Source organism: Procambarus clarkii, chromosome 67 (assembly GCF_040958095.1).
Source record: "Procambarus clarkii isolate CNS0578487 chromosome 67, FALCON_Pclarkii_2.0, whole genome shotgun sequence".
Classification (NCBI taxonomy): domain Eukaryota; kingdom Metazoa; phylum Arthropoda; class Malacostraca; order Decapoda; family Cambaridae; genus Procambarus; species Procambarus clarkii.
In genome coordinates, this window is record NC_091216.1 from 15,637,967 (window position 1) to 15,659,027 (window position 21,061).

At 43.8% G+C, this 21,061-nt stretch overlaps 1 protein-coding gene across 2 annotated transcripts in view; it reads left to right on the forward strand.

Annotated features, from left to right (window-relative positions):
• Positions 1-21,061, forward strand: part of Nmt (N-myristoyl transferase) — a 160,447-nt gene that overhangs the window by 104,572 nt on the left and 34,814 nt on the right. For both annotated transcript variants that reach the window (XM_069310358.1, XM_069310357.1), the window contains 2 exons: positions 3,379-3,525; positions 17,598-17,718. In XM_069310358.1, coding sequence (XP_069166459.1) covers positions 3,379-3,525; positions 17,598-17,718 — 268 coding nt within the window. The remainder of the gene's footprint in view (positions 1-3,378; positions 3,526-17,597; positions 17,719-21,061) is intronic.

A 21,061-nucleotide genomic window follows, 5' to 3' on the forward strand; every position in this document is an offset into this window, starting at 1 on the left:
TACGCCTCTGTGATGGCTGCGGCTTCTTTTGAGTTCGGTTCTTCCCTATATTGGGTGCGTTATGAGGTTCCGGAGTCTTCCTGGCTGGCAGCCTGCCCCCCTTTTCTCTCTCAGAGCTTGGCGTGGCTTTTGTAGTACCTGTGCCTTTGAGTGGCGGGAGGTTTATTCTGTGTTGCAGGTATTCTTGGGCGGCTCGCTCTAGTCCCTCAATGAGTGCTCTTTGCTCCTGCTCTTCCTCGTGATGTGGGCCTGGTGCACTTGCTGGCTCAGGTTCCCACTCTTTTGGCTGCTTTGGTGGATGAGAACCTCCAAACTCGAGTTCATTTAGCATCGTTCTTGCGTCTTTTCATTCTTCTGTAGCTCTTTGGATTGGCTTTTGGAGGATGATAGGGTGTTGAGTGAGGCATCGTCTGCCTTTCTTTTAAGGGCCAAATGTTCTAAGAAAACGATTGATATGTTTTTAATTTCTGGCACATTATGTCCTATTGTCTGTGACAAATACTTAGTTTAACAAATATTTAGTTGTTGGATATTTGATAGAACACTTGTTCTTCTGAACAAAACCATACTCTGTAACTCATCTTAATTAACACTTTCGCGCTCTCCGCAAAGGTCACTCAGCCAACCGAATGTGCGCGCTGCGTTTTTATCGCTTAAGCGTAAAAACAAAAATGTGTATACTCTTTTTACTCTTCTGACCTTAGTTCTCATGCTACATATTTCATTTTGGTACCAACGTGTTCGCAATAAAATTCTCTAGAAGAACATTAGTAAAATAAGTCACGAAACATATAGGGATACCAGCACCAAATAAATAACTACAGTATCCACTCAATTTAACAGCCTATATGGGGCTGAGCCCTAGTCGTTATTTACGGAGCTCCGTTATTTCCGAATTAAGTCGGGTCGGGTAATTTTTCAAGTAACATTCAGGTAGGATATATTTTATACTGTATAACTAAAATTAAATAAAGTTCATTGTGTAATTGCATTCCAATTTAGTGCACGGCCGACGATTAAGCCAGTTGCTGGCTGCTGCATGGATGATGTGTGAACACGCTCTGATCAAGTCCAGATGGGTGGGAAAAAATTGATTCATTCCTTTGTATTGAAAAATATTTCATGTATCAATCAGTGAGTTAATATTGTCTTAATAAAATTTTAGAGATGTGTTTTGATTTACCCTGAACAGTGCAGGTAATGTATTTTTAATGTTACGACACAGGCTGTGGCGGCCATGCCATAACAATGGCGATCGAGCCTTGTCACTGAGAGCTAGCCAAGACGAAATATTTTGAGCTCACCTTTTCTCTGCTGACGATAGAATATACATTTGCAGAGACTAATATGTAGCTTTTGTTGAAAAAAAACAATTAATATCTTGTAATACTATAATAAAATTGGTAAATTGACTTACTTTTAATGTTACGACACAGGCTGTGGCGGCCATGCCATAACAATGGCGATCGAGCCTTGTCACTGAGAGCTAGCCAAGACGAAATATTTTGAGCTCACCTTTTCTCTGCTGACGATAGAATATACTTTTGCAGAGACTAATATGTAGCTTTTGTTGAAAAAAAACAATTAATATCTCGTAATACTATAATAAAATTGGTAAATTGACTTACTTTTAATGAAGCTGAAGATTACGAAGCTGTGATGATTACGTCATCCTCTGCAGCGCTTGTTTTATATTGTTTATATTGTATACAGGGTACATACTGTATGTACAGTACACTTATTTTCAGGCACTCACTTCACACAACAGCTAGCCTTACTACTAATTCACATGAGTTCTAATTCTACTTCACTATTGACAATTATGTTGAATGTTAAACTCTGCTGCTGCTCGTGCATGAGAATATCCTTTATCAAGTTTCTTAATTAACTCCAGCTTCTGTGCAACCGTCAGGCGCTTCCTTTGGGTAACTTTTGGCATTTTGTAAATTAAAAAGATCACAATTACAGTACAGTAATATCCTTCACAATTGAAGCTAGCTGCGCGAGTTCACGGTAAACAATGGGAACACATGGCCCGGCGGAGTACATACTAGGTCCGTGGGAAAAAAAATACCTAGTGCCTATACATACTATAAAAGGTAATTAACACTTTCGCGCTCTCCGCAAAGGTCACTCAGCCAACCGAATGTGCGCGCTGCGTTTTTATCGCTTAAGCGTAAAAACAAAAATGTGTATACTCTTTTTACTCTTCTGACCTTAGTTCTCATGCTACGTATTTCATTTTGGTACCAACGTGTTCGCAATAAAATTCTCTAGAAGAACATTAGTAAAATAAGTCACGAAACATATAGGGATACCAGCACCAAATAAATAACTACGTAGATGACTCGCCGTGAGCGCCCATCAGCAACAAAATGTTTTTACTCTTGGGATTGTAATCACCTCCACACTTGTTCTACAGCGTTAATTTTGGTATCAATGGACTCGCAATGAAATTCCCAACACGGTGATATGAATATAAGCGTAGAATAATGATGCAGCCCGCCCGCAAGAGTGTGGGAAGTGGTGAAATTGTTACCCGGTATCGGTGACGGGACGACGCACGGCGCTTTGAAAGTTTATACTTATTTCACTCTCATGACATTAATTTTCTATGTACGTCATTCATTTTTATGTCAATGTGTTCGCAATAGAATGTTCTATGTGCCCATAGGTAAAAAATATCAACAAAGCGTAAGTTAGAATAGCGACAAATATAAAACAACGCTGGAACATATCAGTGAGCGTCAAACACACACGAAATATTTTTACTTTTGTTATGTTTGTCAAGATTATACTTGTTGCACACAGTTATTTTTGGTTGTATATTGATCGGAATAAAATTCCCTAAACAGACATATGCATATTATACATGATATGGGGGAAGAATTACCAGTATAAACGGCTAAAGTCACCCACCTGCAACCCGTTTGGGACAAAATACCATTTGATCGAAGTTATCCACACCTTTCATGAACTTATTGTACCATGCAGCCTAGTGGTGAGAAAGAGAGCCTCATAGCGCGCAGTTTGAAACAAACCCAAAGTAAATCGGATAAAAATTGAATTTTATACAAATATTTTAAAAGTAGACATAACTTTATGTCCACTATGCGTTTACGTTAGACGAAACCGAACGCGCCGGCGCGTCCAGATAGCGCGAAAGTGTTAAAGAAGCAAAAAATTTATTTTGTATCATATTTTATCCATTTATATTCATGTATTCAAAATGTTCATTATATATTTTTTTAAACTATGCTGGCAGGTTGAGAGGGCATAATACAGTAGAGCAGTGTTTTAAGATTATATAACTTTTGAAGTGCAGTTATTTCAGTTGTTACTGGTCCCTAATTTAATTAATGTTGTGTGTCTCGGCAGGTTTGACTACAGCAGAGAGTTTCTGCGGTGGGCTCTCATGCCTCCAGGATGGAAACCCGAGTGGCACGTTGGCGTTCGTGTGTCTAAGAGCAATAGATTAGTAGGATTTATATCAGCAGTTCCAGCCAAAATCAGGATATACAAGCAGTATGTTTATGTAGTGTTCATGTTTTAATATATGTGCTATTTAGCTTCCTATTTGCAACTTAAATTTTCTCCTATACAGGTATCCTTAGTAGGGATACTTTCCTGGTTTCACATTTTTGTTTCTCCTCTACTGACATAGTCCTATTTAATGCCTCAAGTCATATTAAGTTGAATCTGAAAATATTTCAGCATTAACCATTAAAAATTGGCTGCTATTGAAATTGAACAGTGTAAGGTAAGGGAAGGTAATTATCAGAAAAAAAGCACTTAGCCATTATATCCCCCTTACAACGTTTTGAGAACCTAGTCATGTTGACTTCACGGATCTCACTTTTTGGTCATTAGTTACCTTGTATGCCTGGTTGTGATGGGCGTGTGGGCCAATGAAGATAAACACCATGGGGGTGCAGGCCCCAGGCCAGCCTGTAGAGTAGACAAATTAAAACCGGTCCCAGTAATGATATTAATGTTTCTTTTTATTATTGAGAAGTGTAACCCAAATGACAGTTTTTGTGGGAAGAACCCCGTCGGCTCCCCAGAGCTATCCAGTCTGATATAAAACTATTAGCTTTCTGGCATCAAAGTGCATGAAGTTCTTGCCTACCGAGGACCACGAGCCAGAACCTGGCCCCCTCAGAGAGGCACAAGGAGCAATGGCCTATAGAAACCTCCATGTGGTTGGGAGCATTTGTTGTCTGCCATCGACCAGGTCTAGCACCCAGAAAGATAGGCGCCCCAAAACAATCCCCAGTTCTGGTGAAGATATCGCTAATGAAAGTCAAACAAGTAGACAGAACTCCACAACGAAAGTTAACAAACGAGCATAACGTCATCACGTTGCTGTGCCGCTGTCTGTACACCCCCCCCCTTACCCGGGGGAGGAGGGGAGCCCCCGCGCTGGCCATCCAACCGGCAGTTCTTGGCTGATGTGATACTGGCTGGTCAGGTGTGTCTGGTTCCAGTTTTGAATTCTGTTACTGTGCCTTGTGGCATAGTCTGTCTCTACAGGTGGCGTGTGAGCCAGGAATAATATTCTACTGTACTCAGTCTGCATGCGCCTAGGGTTTCCTTCCCTAGGTGGCCTGTAAGTACTGCCCTTGGGGCCACTTTCCACAAGTTACCTTGGGTCCTACCTCTGATGTGTCTCAGCTTCGCGTTGAGGAGTGAGGACTGACCGCCTCCCGGATAAGTCCCTGTGTTTTCCTTGTCTTTGGGTAGTTAGCTCCAGGGAGCCAACGGGGCTCCCCCCCAGAAAACCAGCGTTGAATGTAATGACACGCTATTTTCAGAGGGAGACCTGGAGGCTCCCTTGCATCCCTCCCTTCCTCCGGTCGGTGGTGTTTTCACGTTTTTGACATCCAGCCTAAGAACTGCCAGTTGGATCACCGGCACAAGGGTCTGGGGCTCGCCCTTCCCCCCTCCCAGGGAGGGAGGGAGGGGGGTTGCACAGACAGCGGCGCGGCAACATGATGGTCATGCTCGTTTGCTAGTTTTCGTTGGGGAGTTCTATCCACTCATTCGGCTTTCGGTAGCAATATTTTCATCAGAATAGGGGTTTGTTTTGGGGCGCCTATCTTTCTGGGTGCCAAACCAGGTCGATGGCAGACATGGAATGCTCCCAACCACACGGGGATTTCTTTAGGCCATTGCTCCTTGTGCCTCTCGGAGGGGGTCAGGTTCTGGGTCGTGGTCCCCGGTAAGCAAAAACGCCATGCACTTTGACCGATGCCAGAAAGCTAATGCAGTAGTTACATATCAGCCTGGATAGCTCTGGGGAGCCTCCGGGTCTCACCAAGAAAATGACGTCTCATTACATTCAACACTGGTCATTTTTATACTATATCTGGAAGTCACTCAATAGGTGCCAGTGTAAAACAAGGAAGTGTTTGGCCCCATGTTATGAAATGTCTACTTCAAAAATGTATTACTTATCCCTGAAGCATGAACCTGTTGTACCTGGATGGGGTTCTGAGTGTTCGTCTACTCCCCAAGCCTGGCTCTGTGGCCCAGGCTTGACTTGGGAGAGCTTGGTTCAACAGGCTGTTGCTTGAAGCGGCCCACAGGCTCACATACCCATCACAGCCTGGTTAGTTCAGCACTTTTTGAAGGTGTCCACGTTTATTCCAGCAATATTTCTTATGCTCGCTGGGAGGATGTTGAACAGCTGTTGAACTTTGATATTTATACAGTGGCATTCTTCCGAGAAAGCAAGTTTGAAATGAATGAATGTTGAGGGCACTTGGTGTCAATTGTCAGCTGGACAAATATTGTAAATCAGATCCAATATCATTCATTGATAACTGAGGCCAATTCTATGGAAGGAATGACATATATGCTCGCGATGCTGTTCATTTATCTTGGGCTGGGGTTGGTGTTTGCAACTCACTGGAATATGTGGTTTGAGGGGTTTGGGTTTAAACTGTCAGTAACTAGTGATATGGGAATGAATATTCATGAGGAGAGGAAGCATTAAAAGTATGAGTTGGTGGGGGAAAGTAATTGGTAAAAGAAACAGGGAAGGAGAGCCTCAAAATAGCAATACACTTAAGGTATATTACTTGAACAGTAAGAGTCTGTAAGAAACAAAATAAACGATTTAAATGTTCTTGTCTGCACAGAAACAATAGATATTATTGCACTTACAAAAACATGGATAAATATAGAAAACATAACTATTAGCGGAATATCAAATAAACGGATTTAAATTATTTCATATAGGTACTGATACATTAAATGAAGAGGGGGGAGTAGTCATGTCGGGGAAAATTTGAAATATTGTCTCGGTGGAATCAAAACTGAGCCACACAAACTATTTGGTTAGAATTAGACGAAAAAGCTAAAAATTTATAATAAGAGTTACAGTGGAACTTCCACTTACATACTACTTACGAATTTTTTGAGTTACAACTTGAATTTCATCGGAAAATTTGACTCGACTTATGATTATGCCTTGACTTGCGACTTTGTTGATAAATGTATGCGTCGACCAAGAGTGTGGTACGCTTCAGTTTACCAGTATCTCTCGCCAAGTGACGACCACACTTGCATTCTTTGTAAAGAATTTAATTGTTTTTCTACTTTTCTGTGGAGAGCCCCTTTGGCTTCCCGGAGCTATACCGGGTTGATGTGTATATATATTAGACCGTGGCAACAGTCAATCGAAGGAGTTCTAGGCCTACCGGGGACCAGAGCCAGAACCAGGCCCTCTCAAGAGAGGCACGAGGAGCAGTGGCCTAAAGACACCCCCATATAATTGGAAGCAGTCTTTGTCTGCCATCTACCAGGTCGGGCACCCATAAGGGTAGGAATTTCAAAACAAACTACTGCCGATTCCAAAAAAATTGCAAACTGAAAGCCGAACAAGCAACAGAACTCCCCAATCAAAACCAAGGAAACAAGTATGACGTCACCACAAATGCCGCGCATCGATCTGCGCAACTCTCCCCCCCCCCCTCCTCGGGAGGGGGACCGGGGGGCCCCAGACCTCCACGCCGGCAACTCTCCTCAGTTCACAGGATGTTGTGAGGGCGAATGGTTGATCGACTGGCTCCATGCTTTGAGCAGTGCTGCAGTGCGGTGGTGGTCCTACCCGGAAGGGTCGTGTTAGGTCTCGGGGTACCTTCGGTCGTCATAAGCCAGTAGTGTCAGATTCGGGGCCGGCACCTCTGGAGCCATCAGCGTCTGGTTGGCGCAGTGATCGCTCTGAGCGTCAGTTGGGCTCTCGTAGGGGACGTCGGCCCTTTCACGGGTTGCCCCGTTGACGGGGTGATAGGGGGGAGGCTCACGCTGTTTGCTCTCGCCTGGTTCCACAGTTTGTTGGCATTTCGGGTTGTTTCTTCCGGCCTGCGGTGACGTTGGGTCGCTCCTCCTTTTGGGAGATCGGGGCTGGCATGGCAGGCCTCTTCTCCTGTGCTTTGTCAGGTCATTCGGGAGTGGGTTCGCTTGGGTGTGGTCGAAATGACAACGTCCCTCAGGTGGGTTTCCCACCTGCTTTCAGTTCCGAAATGGGACTGTGCGGATCTGCGGTTCATACTGGACTTGTTTCGTCCAGTATGAAGCCTTGCGTCAACTGCTGCATCGCCGGCTTCCTCTGCAGGTTTTTTTTGGGTTCTGTGCCGTGGCGCCTCCCCGAGCCTCGCTCAATGTGTTCATGGATGTCTCGTCTTTCGGCTGGGGTTTTGTGACAAGTGCTCACCAGGCCGGCCAGGGTCGGTGGGATCCGTCCTTCCATCAAGCTCACAGCACGGCGCAGGAGTTTGCGGCATGTGGAATTCGTTTCAGAGGATTTATGTCGCTTGAGGAGCAACGATCTGGCTCCATTCGAACTGCTCCCTGGTGATTCATTGCCTGAACCGAGGGGGTTCGATGCTGTCCTTGGTTCTTTGGGGCCGGTCGATTTGGGTGACTCGGCTGCTGAGTTCTCGGGGTTTGGCTCTCGTGGCGGCTCATGTTCAGGGGGTGTCAAACGTCTTAGCGGACGGCCTGTCTCGGTTCATTCCCCTTTCCATGGAATGGACGGTCGACGCCAATTCATTCTGTTGGCTCTGCCGGATGTACGGGCGCCCAGAGGTGGATCACTTCGCATCGGCGTGGTCGAGGCATCTTCCAGTTTGTGGCGCCTTTCCCAGACTGCGAGGCCGTCAGCGTTGATGCCTTTCGGCTGGACTGGTCGAGGTGGAGCTACCTGTACCTCTTCCCACCGGTCCGGTTGTTGCTCCAGATCCTGGCTCGGTTGGAGACTTACCAGGGGAGAGTAGTCCTGTTGGCTCCTTGGTGGCCGGCTCAGCCCTGGTTTCAGGCACTTCTTGCTCGATGTCCGAACCCGAGGGTCTTGCCGCGGCTCCGCCTCTTTCAGCAGATCATTCCAGTCAGGTTCGTAGCTGGTTCGATCTTCTCGGTTTCTTGCGTCTGGTCTTTTTGACGCGGGTTTATCACCACTTGTATGGTGATCAGGTGGTTTCGTTGGTGGTGTCCCACCTGCGAGTTTCGTCTAGACGGCAGAATGAAATTTCCTGGCGGTCCTTTCGGCATTTTGTGTCTCTAGGTTGTCTTCGACTTCTGATCGGGTTCTTTTGTCCTTTCTCACTTGGTTGTTTCAGGACTGTCATCTTATGCCAAATACTGTCGCCTTGTATCGTGCGGCCCTGGCGGAGCTGCTGCAGCTTGCATTCAGGGTGGATGTCACTTCTGCTCTGTTCCGCAAGTTTTCCCAGGCGTTGTTTCACCTCCGGCCTGCTCATGGGCCGCCTTAGTTGACCTCGTCGTTGGACCGGGTGCTCTCTTTTCTCTCTTCTCCTCGGTTTGTGGTGGCCCCTCGGTTCAGGACTGTTTTTCTAAGGCACTTTTCTTGTTGGCATTGGCCTCTGGGGGTTGGGTCGGGGAGCTTCATGCTGTCCTCCGGTGCAGGGGTTTTTGCTCTTTCGGTCCTGATGGTCGTTTCGTTCGTTTGCAGCCTTCTCCTTTTCTGGCGAAGAATGAGTGCTGCTTTCCGAAGGGGTCCTTGGGTTGTCGATGCTTGGTTGGTTGGGCCGGGGATGAATCATGTTTTGTGTCCAGTTGCGGCTCTTATCCGTTATCTGCTCGCCACGGCTTCCATGGTAGGAGACACGCTTTGGGTGGACACAGTTTCCCTTCTTGCCCAGGGCACGGTTCTCCCAGGTCGTCCGCATGATTATTTGGTCCAGCCAGCTTGCAGTCTATCCCCGTGCCCACAACGTTCGTAACTTCGCGGCTTTGGCTGCTGTTTTTGGGAATACAGTATGTCCTGGGCTGATATTCTGGCACAGGGTTTTTGGAGGTCCAACAGGGTCCTGGCACACATTATATTTCTTTAATGTTCCTGGCCCTTCTCGGGCGTGTGTAGCCTTGGGTCGCAGGTTGCGGCCAGTTGTCTCGACTTCGAGTTGAGATTTGTTCATTTGATGCATCACGCTATTGGGATTTCTGTGCGTAATGAAGTAAGGGAGAAGAGGTAGAATGGCCTATTGACAGAGCTCGAGTGCATAGGGGAATTGCGTAAAATCCTGGTTTGTCTCTCGGAGAGGCTGCAAGGTCCACGTAAGGGCAGTAGAACTTCTGGTCGCAATTCTTTTAACCATGTCGTAACACAGTCGATTAAGGCAGCATCTGGGATGCTCTGGGACGTAGGTTCGAACCCTCGTCACGGCCCTTGTGGATTTTTTCACGTCATACAAGTTTCCTTTGTTTTGATTGGGGAGTTCTATTGCTTGTTCGGCTTTTGGTTTTCAAATTTTTTTGATCAGCAGTAGTTTTTGGAATTCCTACCTTTGTGGATGCCTGACCTGGTAGATGGCAGACAAAGACTACCTCCAGTTACCCAATTACACGGGGATGTCTTTAGGCCATTGCTCCTCGTGCCTCTCTTAAGGGGGGCCAGGTTCTGGCTCTGGTCCCCGGTAGGCCTAGAATTCCTTGACTGTTGCCACGATCTAATATATACACTTCAGCCCGGTATAGCTCCAGGGAGCCGAAGGGTCTCGCTCAGAAAATGGCGTTTCATTACATTCAACGCTGTTTTTTTTGGTTTTTGAACATAAAAGTAAATATTATATATCATGCTGTGGGTCCCAAGAAAGTTAGTGGTAAGGTTCAACCTAAGAAAATACAGTGGTACCTCGCATAACAAATTTAATCCGTTCCATGTTCGTCATGTGAAACGGACGTCATACAAAACGAGTGTCCCCCCATGTAACCACTGTGATGCACTGTGTTTATTGTGAAATTTCCCTAGTGTGCATGACATCAAATGTTCCCCAAAATATAATTTTTCTTTGTAAAATGATAAATTACCGTCCCTGAACATGTCTATGTAAAAATAATTACCAAATTCCACTTACTTTGGCTGTGAGGGCATGGACAAGGTGCGCTGTGACGTCATCAGGGGCTGGTCGCCCATGTGTGAAGCTCCCAGACACGGTCGCACAGGCCATTCAAGCACCGCGTGTTGCCACAAATATATTTTCAAATATTTTTTCTATGCATTTCCAATGCGGTTTTATTTGTTTCTTTTATCGTATATGATGCATATTTGTGACCTTTACAATATGTATACAGTAGAATGTTCATAATTTTCCATGAAACTGTGATACATGTGTCAGTAATGTGTCCACAATAAATGTTTATTGTCACAATATTACGTGGTAATAATTCACTAATATTACAATATGTACAGTTTCACATACTATTTACACAGTAACACACTGTATTACACACTCAGTACTTTGGAGGTGCATAATAGTCAACGAAGTAGTCCATGGTACACAGCGCGACTTTGCTCTCCTTGCACCAGCTACAGATAGATTTTTGTTTCCTGTTTCATCGTTCTGTGTGCTTGCAAATAATGCACTCGCGTGCACCCTTGGCTTTAGTACTTGTAGGTGGTATGTAGCCAAGCTTGTAAAGCATAAAGTAGTATTGAAACGATTATAGGAAAAGCTCAATTTGTAAGGTAGTCTTGAAAAGATCGCTTTGTAAGGTCCCAAACAGGAAGAGATTCAGCTAGCATCAAAGAGTGTCCATCAGTCAGGAAGAGATTCAGCTAGCCTCAAAGAGTGTCCATCAGTCAGGAAAAGATTCAGGTATTCTTGAAAATATCAATGAACACCACCACCATGGAAGCCGCTAACACTGTTCATCTATGCTACTTGTATCAGATGCATCATCACTGAACGCAGAAAACGATTCATCTATGTACATTAGAGATGGCAAGGGTGGGGCTCAGAGCTACACCTGGATACGCTCGCTGTATCATCCTCATAGGTGCTGTATCACTGGCATCCGACCGCTGTGTTAAGCCCTTATTACGCCTAGCTTCACCAATGTTATGACCCTTATGTTCTTCAAACAATAGGGTCTGAATTGCACCGACTGAGCACAGTCTTTCAACACCGTGTGGGACAGGTGTTTGAGAGCCAGAGGCACGTGTGCCACAAATGGTTGCTCACGCAGTACTAACCCAGCCAGCAGCCCTTGTCTTTCATATTCGTTATAGCAAAAGGTTCGTTCAGTGTTTGTTGGGTAGGCTGCTCCATTATGACAATCTTTCTTTGTTTCAAATGTGTTCCATTTGTTTTGTATTTGTCACTTACGTCTCAATAATGGAGCAGCCTACCCGACAAACACTGAACGAACCTTTATGACATTTGTCCAATTTTCAAATTGTTTCAACAGTTCTTTTATTTTTCGTTTTTTTTTTTTTAAGAAACATGGAGCAGCCAACCTGTAGACCACCGAACAAACCTTTTTGACATTTGTACTGGTTTTCAAAATTCTTCATTTTTTTATTATTTACGTTTTTTGTATGTAAGAAACATGGAGCAGCCTACCTGCCGACCACTGAACGAACCTTTTGCTATAAGACAAATGAAAAATAAATATTGAACACATTTGAAGAAAGGAAAATGTCATAATGGTTTATTCAGTGTATGTAAGGTAGGCTTCTCCATTATTGAGACGTAAATGACAAATAAAAAACAAATGGAACACATTTGAAACAAAGAAAGATTGTTATAATGGAGCAGCCTACCTGCCGAACACCGAACGAACCTTTTTGACATTTGTTGTATATCAGACATTTCATTTCTTTTTTCCTACAAAAACGTCAATGTTTTGCAACATCTCAGCAGTCACCCTTTTATATCCCAGCATCATTAGCATCTTTAAACAAGAACAACATAATTTATGTGCATCGTCGGAGGCGTCAAAGAATGTGCATGAAGTAGCACGACCCCACCATGTGATGTTGACGTTACTCAAACCAGCGTTCGTCATACAGGACGATTTGACAGCGATCGGGCCGTTCGTTACCCAAAATATTCGTCTTTTGGGGCAATCGTTATGCGAGGTACCACTGTAGTTGATTAGAGGCAGTAGAGGATGTCCCTTCCTCATTAACCCTTGTGTTGCTAAGGGCTAATTGGCCTTTGTCACCCACAGGCACATAAAAAAAAAAAATTGTTTTCTTCTTAACCTGTTAATTTGTGTTCCTTGATCACAGGAAAAAAAAAAAAATTGTAAGTGGCATATTTTGGCAGCAGTAGGTCCGGGAAGTCTGGCAAAAAAGAGGCGCTGACTCATCATGCATCCGAGGCAGTCTGCTCATATCCCCAGCTGTCAGGCAGGAGTGGCCACAAAGATATAATTACCTAATTATTTCAATGTCTCCGATTGATTTTTCTTCTTTTTCATTTTTTTCCTGTAATATTATTCAATAGTGTGTAGTATGATATATTTATATAATGTGTGAATCATCGCTGTACTTAAAATTGTTGTGCATAATATTGATTCAATTATTGTGTTCATAAAACAATAAACAAATACTTTGTTGGTTATTACACTATATACACAGGTTATATACAAGTATCTGCATGTTTTGTTCATCATAACGAACCACTAAGTTGATATTGCGAGTCAAAAAGCAACGAGGTGTGGCCACCACATCTGCCAGTCAGCCTCTCACCGCCACTCCCTCAATGACTCCTCACCCGCCCACATCCTCCTCCCACCATACTGTTTTTGCTTTTATTCACTATATACAGACATTATATGTAAGTATCTACATGTTCTGTTCACCATAACTGTTCATCTAAGCTGGTAAAGTGCCCAAAGAGCATAGTGGTCACCCCTACCCAGCATGACAAATCATGCAGATGTCGCCACTTCCCTCACAAAAATGGCTTCTCCCCACACTCCTTTTGCTGTTATTACAATATATATATATATATATATATATATATATATATATATATATATATATATATATATATATATATATATATATATATATATAATATATATATATATAATATATATATGTATATATATGTATATATATGTATATATATGTATATATATGTATATATATGTATATATATGTATATATATGTATATATATGTATATATGTATGTGTATATATATATATATATATATATATATATATATATATGTATATATATGTATATATATGTATATATATGTGTATATATATATATATATATATATATATATATATATATATATATATATATATATATATATATATATATAAAGTATCTACATTTGTGTTCACCATAACGAACCACTAAGTTGGTATGCTGAGTGGCAGTGGCAGCCCTCCACTGGCTGTCACTCCCACCCTCCCTCACCTCACCTGACTTTCCACCATTCTCCTCCCACCATACTGTTTTTGGTTTTATTCACTTGTGAATAAAATATCTGCAGGTTTCGTTCACCATTGCGAACCACTAAGCTGGTATAGTGAGTTCAGACAGTAAAAGGTGGTCACACAGAGTCAGCAGATAATGCTACTTCCCTCCCCACCAAGATATCTCCTCCCACTAGTAGGCATCCTTCAGTCTCTGCAGACTATGGAGTTGCGCTCTGGTTGCTCTCCAGGGCGCAAAGCCTGGGTAGGTCGATATGGAGGAGAAGCTGTTACTCATGCAGCAGGTCCCCCCTTCCCCCTCTCCACGTTACTGAAATTATCCAGTGGAAAGGCAAATGCCAATACATATGGTTCCAGCACTGTCGCAGGAGCTGCCAGAACGAGGTCGAAATTGACAATGAACTGCCTTAGGGGCTCTAACTCCGGATTTTTCCTCGAGGTCGACTCCTGAAGTCTTTCCCAAAAAAGAGGTATGACCACAAGGCAGCGGAGGTTTAGAATCAGGGTTTTCCTTCTCCTAGATGAGCTGCTTCCCCAGGCTTACGAGTCCCATCTACTCCTCCCACCACAGCGCTAATTATCACAACAATCCTGCCATTATCTTAATATTGGCAATTTTTATCACAGTCAGGGGTATTCTGTAATACTATTATCACTAAATAATAGCATGTACTTGTATATTTTTACATTTCTAGGTGATGCTGTGGTCACAAGCTGAACAGCAGTGCTGTGAGCTCATGCTACGTGCTCCAGCTTTGGTGGCTCACTCAGTACTGAGGTCCTAACACCCGGAAATGTTGTCCATGTTTTTTAAAAAAATGGCTTCTGTTTACAAGAGCCCTGATGAAGGTGAAGTGAACGCCCGTGTATCCGCGGACTGTTTAAATATTGCATAGTACTCCAACACATCATATGATGTGATGCGCAATTTAACCCTTAAACTGTGCAACGCACCTGCAGGCCCTCGTCTGGTTTGTGCAACACGCCTCCGGGTATTTGTATTTTTCACGTTCCATTCAAAACTCCTGCGGCTACATGGGGTTCACACCAGCTTCCTCAGGGTTCTTGTAAACATACACCATCTTTAAAAAAATCGTGGGCCACATTCCCGGGTGTGAGATCGTCAGTACTGAGTGAGCAACCAAGGCTGGCGTACACAGCATGAGCTCACAGCACTGCTGTTCAGCTTGTGACCACAGCATCGCCCAATAATGTCAAAATATATATATGACTTGTATTATTTAGCCATGATAGTATTACAGAAGAGCCTGAGTGTGATAATGACTGTGTACAACGTTCAAATATCAGTGATTCAATGCTGTTCACGATGTTCACAGAGCTAGGCACAGCACCACAGCATTATTTAATCCATCTAGGAATCTTAAAACGACTTCCTAGGTTCCTTTACAAAATAAACTTACTAAATAAAATAAACTAAACCTCGATTCTCTCTCTCCCTCCCTGAGGGAGGGAGAGAGAGAATCGAGGTAGCCTTACTATGTGTGTGTGGGGGCAGCCATTCTTGTTTTGCTCACCATACTAGCTTAGTGGTTCACTATGGTGAACATATTTGTACATGAGTATATACAATGTGTGTATATAGTGTAAAAACAGCAACAGGAGTATATTGGGAGGAGCTATTTTGGTGAGGGAGGTGACGTAATCGTAGCGTCGTCTGCTGGCTGCTGTGAGATTTCTCATGCAGTGTATGGTGGCCACTGTAAAGTTTGGACACAATTCCGGCTTACTTGCATAGTTCTGGTGAATAAAACATGTAGATAGGTATACATTACATGTGTAAATAGTGTAATAAAAACAATAACAGTATGGTGGGAGGAGCAATGTTGGCGAATAAGATGTTGGAGGAGTGAGGGAGACACTGGATGTTGGAGGAGTGAGGGTGTGGCAGAACTCACGGAGTTCTGAGTATGTTGATGGTGAATGTATTTAGTGTGTGATAGTGTATAGTGTGTAAGTAGATTGTATATATATACTTAAATTAGCATGATGCATGGGAAATATGTGCAACATATGTGTACATGTGTGTCATGCACATAAGTGTCTTTGGACAGTACAGATGTTCTACCTCCATAATACTGTGTATGTGTTCATTATATATAGGATTGGCACAAAAAAACAAATAAAATGTATTTGGAACTGTGCCCAAAAAATGAACAAAAATATATTCTCAGCAACTTGCACATCCTGCCCCGGGCGCCCTACCGGCCCCGGGGGCGTACGCCACAGGCGACCAGGGAATGACGACTTCACGCGTGAACTTAAGGACCCCATAGCAGCCAAAGTTCGTACAATTTCGACCTTCTGTTACCATACACATACTCAGGGAAGGGTTTTTGACACTTTGAAAACAAAAGATAATTTTTTCCAGAGAATTTATTTCCTGCGCACTGGGGGCTGTCATATTTGGAAACCAAGCAGTTGAGGGTAAGAGTTAAGAAAATGTGTGAAGTATGGGAAGAACTGCAAAGTTTTGTTGAAAAACTACTATCAACTCTGCTGGAGTAAAATATGTACATGGTGAGCACCATATAGCAAATTTAATTCAATGTGAATAAATGCTATGTTATCAAATGTGGAATATGGGAAAATAGCCCCACACAACTTACAAATTATGTGGAAAGGAATGAAAAAACTCTCCAAGAGCGAGAGAGATCCAAGGATCGTTCTGGATGGTAGACTTTCACCAGAGGAACACACACAGGTCATTGTGCAAGGAAGATATGCTATGTTTTCTGACTTCAAAATCTCTTAAATACATGGATGGTGAAATACTAAAAGATTCTGTTCATGACTTCTTTTGAGACCCAAATTGGAACATGCAGCAGTTGTATGGTTCTCACAGACGTGAGTAAACAGGCGTACTCACAGAAACCTACAGACGTCATGTTTGTTTCCTTGTTTTTGATTGTGGAGTTCTGTTTGCTAGTTCGACATTTGGTTTATATTTTTTGACCAGCAGTAGTTTGTTTTGAAATTCCTACCTTTCTGGGTGGCTGACCTGGTAGATGGCAGTCAAAGACTGCTTCCAATTACACGGGGGTGTCTTTAGGCCATTGCGCCTCATGCCTCTTCTTGAGGAGGCCAGGTTCTGGCTCGGGTCCCCGGTAAGCCCAGAACTCCTATGATTGACTGTTGCCACGGTCTAATATATACTCATCAGCTCGGTATAGCTCTGGGGAGCTTCTGGGTCTCGCCCAGAAAATGGTGTTTCATTACATTCAATGCTGGTTTTATTGAATGGGTTTAACAAAAAAATATGCTTGCAGTTGCTTAATTTGGAGTTTTTTGGCTTTCAGGGAGGTTTTTTGTTCTTTATTCTGTGGTAATCTCTAATCCCCGGGGTTCCCTATGCCTCTTTGGAGGCCAGATTCAGATCCTTGTCACTTGTAGAAGGTCGTGGGGGTTCAGAGGCCTGGTGTGTTCTCAAGACTTAGTCATTATGAGGTTGTAACAAGAGACATTTCATTACATTCAATGCTGAGTTTTTATTTAATAAAATTTTTGTACTGGTATCTCAAAAATGTCATAATTCTGTACTTCAAAAGTACAGCACAGAAAAATTTGGTGTGATGCAGGTGGGTCTTGAAATATTTCACTGTATGGGACAAATTACTTCTAATACTCCTAATGCTTTAATTTCAATATTCAGTTTATTCCTTATCATAGTTGCCTGAGACTCGGTAGATACATTGGTACTGTTGCAATAAGTTTTCATGGCTTGGCTTTGTTGCTCCATGTGTCACTTTTATTTTTATTGTTAGAGGTGTACTATGTTTTTTAAATATATAATTATGGTAGAGGATGGGAAGACTCTATTAATGAGTGTCTTGATCTGTGGAGTGCTTACACACTACATGTTTATTACAGCCAGCAGCAAATGGTTGAAATTAATTTCCTGTGTGTACATAAGAAGCTACGGTCGAAACGCCTGGCACCTGTATTAATAAAGGAAATAACTAGAAGAGTTAATCTGACGGGAATATTTCAGGTAAGCTTCATTTTTCTAGTACTGTACAATATAATCAGGATAGCACAAATAAACAAAATTTATGCAGAAATAAATATGAAAAAGGATACAATATCATGAAATTAGGTTATGATAATAGGTGGATGAAAAGAAAATAATTTCAAGTGCCTTTGTGTACTAACAACCAATCCAGATTGTGTTCTTTCATAAATGCTTTATGGTACACTTATCATCTCACTTTCCATATAGTTATTTCCATAGGGACATGCATTTATACTGGTACACAATAATTATATTTAGAGTATACACTTGTACAGCATATGTAGTCACTGATCAACTGTTTGTTGTGAGACACCTCCTATGACCATAACATTCAATTAAAAATTCACAGTATTCATTTATTACACCATCTAGGGGCTTTTATACTGGTACTGGACGTTAGTAGTCATTGGCGAACATTTCTATACTAAAATGATGTAAATGTCTTGTTCTGGTCACACAAATGAGAAGTTACGAAGATTTTACGTCCACCATCTAGACCAGCATGAAGAGCCAATCTTACTTCTCCAACATTATTATAAATTCATTGTTCATCACTGCTTACACTAACCATTAACAGAACCTGTACGTGTTTTCTTGCATCCGAGTGGTAAACCTGGCCATGGATGATGACTCCTTAAACATGGAAGATGGTAAACCAATGAAAATATTAAAAGGCACATACTTAAGGCTTCAATTAACGGGCTGAAGTTTAAAAGAAAGTCAGATAAAGAACCTTATTTCCAATTCACACCGGTTGGGGAGGGGAACAGGAGAGCCAGTCAACCGAGCGGACAGCACACTGGACTTGTGATCCTGTGGTCCTGGGTTCAATCCCAGGCGCCGGCGAGAAACAATGGGCAGAGTTTCTTTCACCCTATGCCCCTGTTACCTAGCAGTAAAATAGGTACCTGGGTGTTAGTCAGCTGTCACGGGCTGCTTCCTGGGGGGTGGAGGCCTGGTCGAGGACCGGGCTGCGGGGACACTAAAAAAAAAAAAAAAAAAAAAAAAGCCCCAAAATCATCTCAAGATAACCTCAAAATAACCACCAACTCGTTCAGTTGGCTTTGCCGGACTTACGAGCCTCCGAAAGTGAACCTCTTTGCGTCGGCGGGGTCGCAGCATCTCCCGTTATTTGTGGCGCCCTTCCCCGACTGTGAGCCCCTTGGTGTCGATGCCTTCGGGCAGGACGGGATGAGGTGGGGGTTACCTATACCCCTCTTCTCCGGTTCAGCTGCTGCTCCAGGTCCTGGTTAGCTTGGAAACTTTCCAGGGGAGAGTTGTCCTTCTGGCTCCTTGGTGGATGGCCCAGCCTTGGTTTCAGGCGCTGCTTGCTCGGTGTCCGAACCTGAGGGTCTTCCTGCGGCTCTGCCTCTTTCAGCAGTACCGGGCTGGTTCGCTCTTCACCTTGAGTCTTCGCGTCTAGGCTTTGACTCGGGTCTGTCTTCACTTGTATGGTGTGCAGGTCGCTTCGTTGATGGTGTCCCACCTGCATGCTTCGTCTCGGCGGCAGTATGAAGTTTTCTGTCGGTCCTTCCGTTATTTCTTATCTTTGTGTAGGTGTACTTCTGTCTCGGATAGGGTTGTTTTGTCCTTCCCTTTGTGGTGGTTCCAGGACTGTAGTCTAATGCCGAATACTGTTGCCTCGTATTGTGTGGTGCTAGCAGAACCGCTGCAGTTTGCGTTCAGTATTGATGTTACTTCTGCTCCGTTCCGCAAGCTGTCTTGTGCATTGTTTCATCTCTGGCCAGCTCATGTACCGTCTGCTCTGTCCTGGTCGTTGGACCGAGCGCTATTCTTTCTCTTCTCGGTTTGTGGTGGCCCTTTCGGTTCAGGATTGTTTTTTTAAAGCTCTTTTTCTTGTTGGCATTGGCCTCTGGAGGTCGGGTCAGGTCGGGGAGTTTTATGCTTTCCTCCGGTGTAGGGGTTTCTGCTCTTTTGGTCCTTGTGGTAGGTTTGTTTGTTTGCTGCTGTCTCGTTCTTTTCTGGCAAAGAATGAGTCTGCTGCTTTCTGGAGTGGTCCTTGGGTTGTTGATGCTTGGTTGGTTGGTTAGACTGGGGGGTGCATTATGTGTTGTCATGTTTTGGCTCTTCACCGTTACCTGCACTCAATGGCCTCATTGGCCTGGGTTGTGCTATGGGTTGACCCGATTTTCCTTTTCCCCGTTTCAGTGTTTGGATCTCCCAGGTTGTTTGCAGGGTTATTCGGTCCAACCAGCCTGTGGTCTATCCTCGTGCCCATGACATTCATAAGTATGCTGTGTTGGCTGCCGTCCTTGGTGACATGTCTTTTTCTGACATTCGAGCACAGGGTTTTTTGGGGTTGAACAGGGTCCTGGCCGCTTGCTTCATGGTCAATGTTCCTGGACTTAGTCGGGCACGTGTCGCATTGGGTCGGCCGTTGCAGCCAGTTGTCTCGACTTCGAGTTGAGGAGCAAGTGGTAACCGCCTCCTGGGTAAGTCCCTTTCGTGATATCTTTGGGTAAGTAGCTCCAGGGAGCCGAAGAGGTTTTCAGTTTTCTGTGGGGAGCCAAAGAGGCTCCCCTCAGAATACCAGCGTTGAAAGTAATGAAATGCCATTTTCTGGGTGAGACCCGGAGGCTTCCCGGCAACCCTCACTCCCTCTGGTCGGCTGTGTATTAGCGTGTTTTGACATCCAGCCTCGGAACTGAAGGGTGGAAAGCTGGCATGGTGGTCTGGGGCTACCCCTTCCTACACCCAAGGGGAGGGGAAGTTGCGCAGACAGCCGCACGGTGATGTGGTGACGTCATGCTCGTTTTAATTTGGGGAGTTCTGTCCACTAGTTCAGCTTTCAGTAGCAATATTTTAACTAGAACCGAGGGTTTATTTTTGGGCGCTTAGCTTTCTGAGTGCCAGACCCAGTCGATGGAAGACAATGCTTCCAACCACCTTCTCCTCCTTCCTCCTCTTTCCTCCTCCTTCCTCCTCCCTCCCTCCTCCTCCTCCTTCTTCTTCTTCACCCTGACAGAAGTCTCTAGTAACACACTAGTAGCACTTCTCAACAGTCACACTACTGTCTCCTCGTAACTCTTCTTGGCCAAATTCCGGGTATGTCGGTCCATACAACACTGCATAAATTCAGCAGCTAACACACTGCTATAACTGTCGACTGCCACTTTGTCCTCTCGCAGGACCAAGTCAAGCGTTCTGGACTGCCCAAGGTAAACTGCCCTCCTCAGAACAACCGCATCCTTACGTCATCTCTGTGAACATATGTCATTAGCTAGACAGACAGTATACTGGGTGACCTTAGGATAACACCCTTCAAGCAGGGAATTTAAATTATACTTGCTTGCATAGCCTA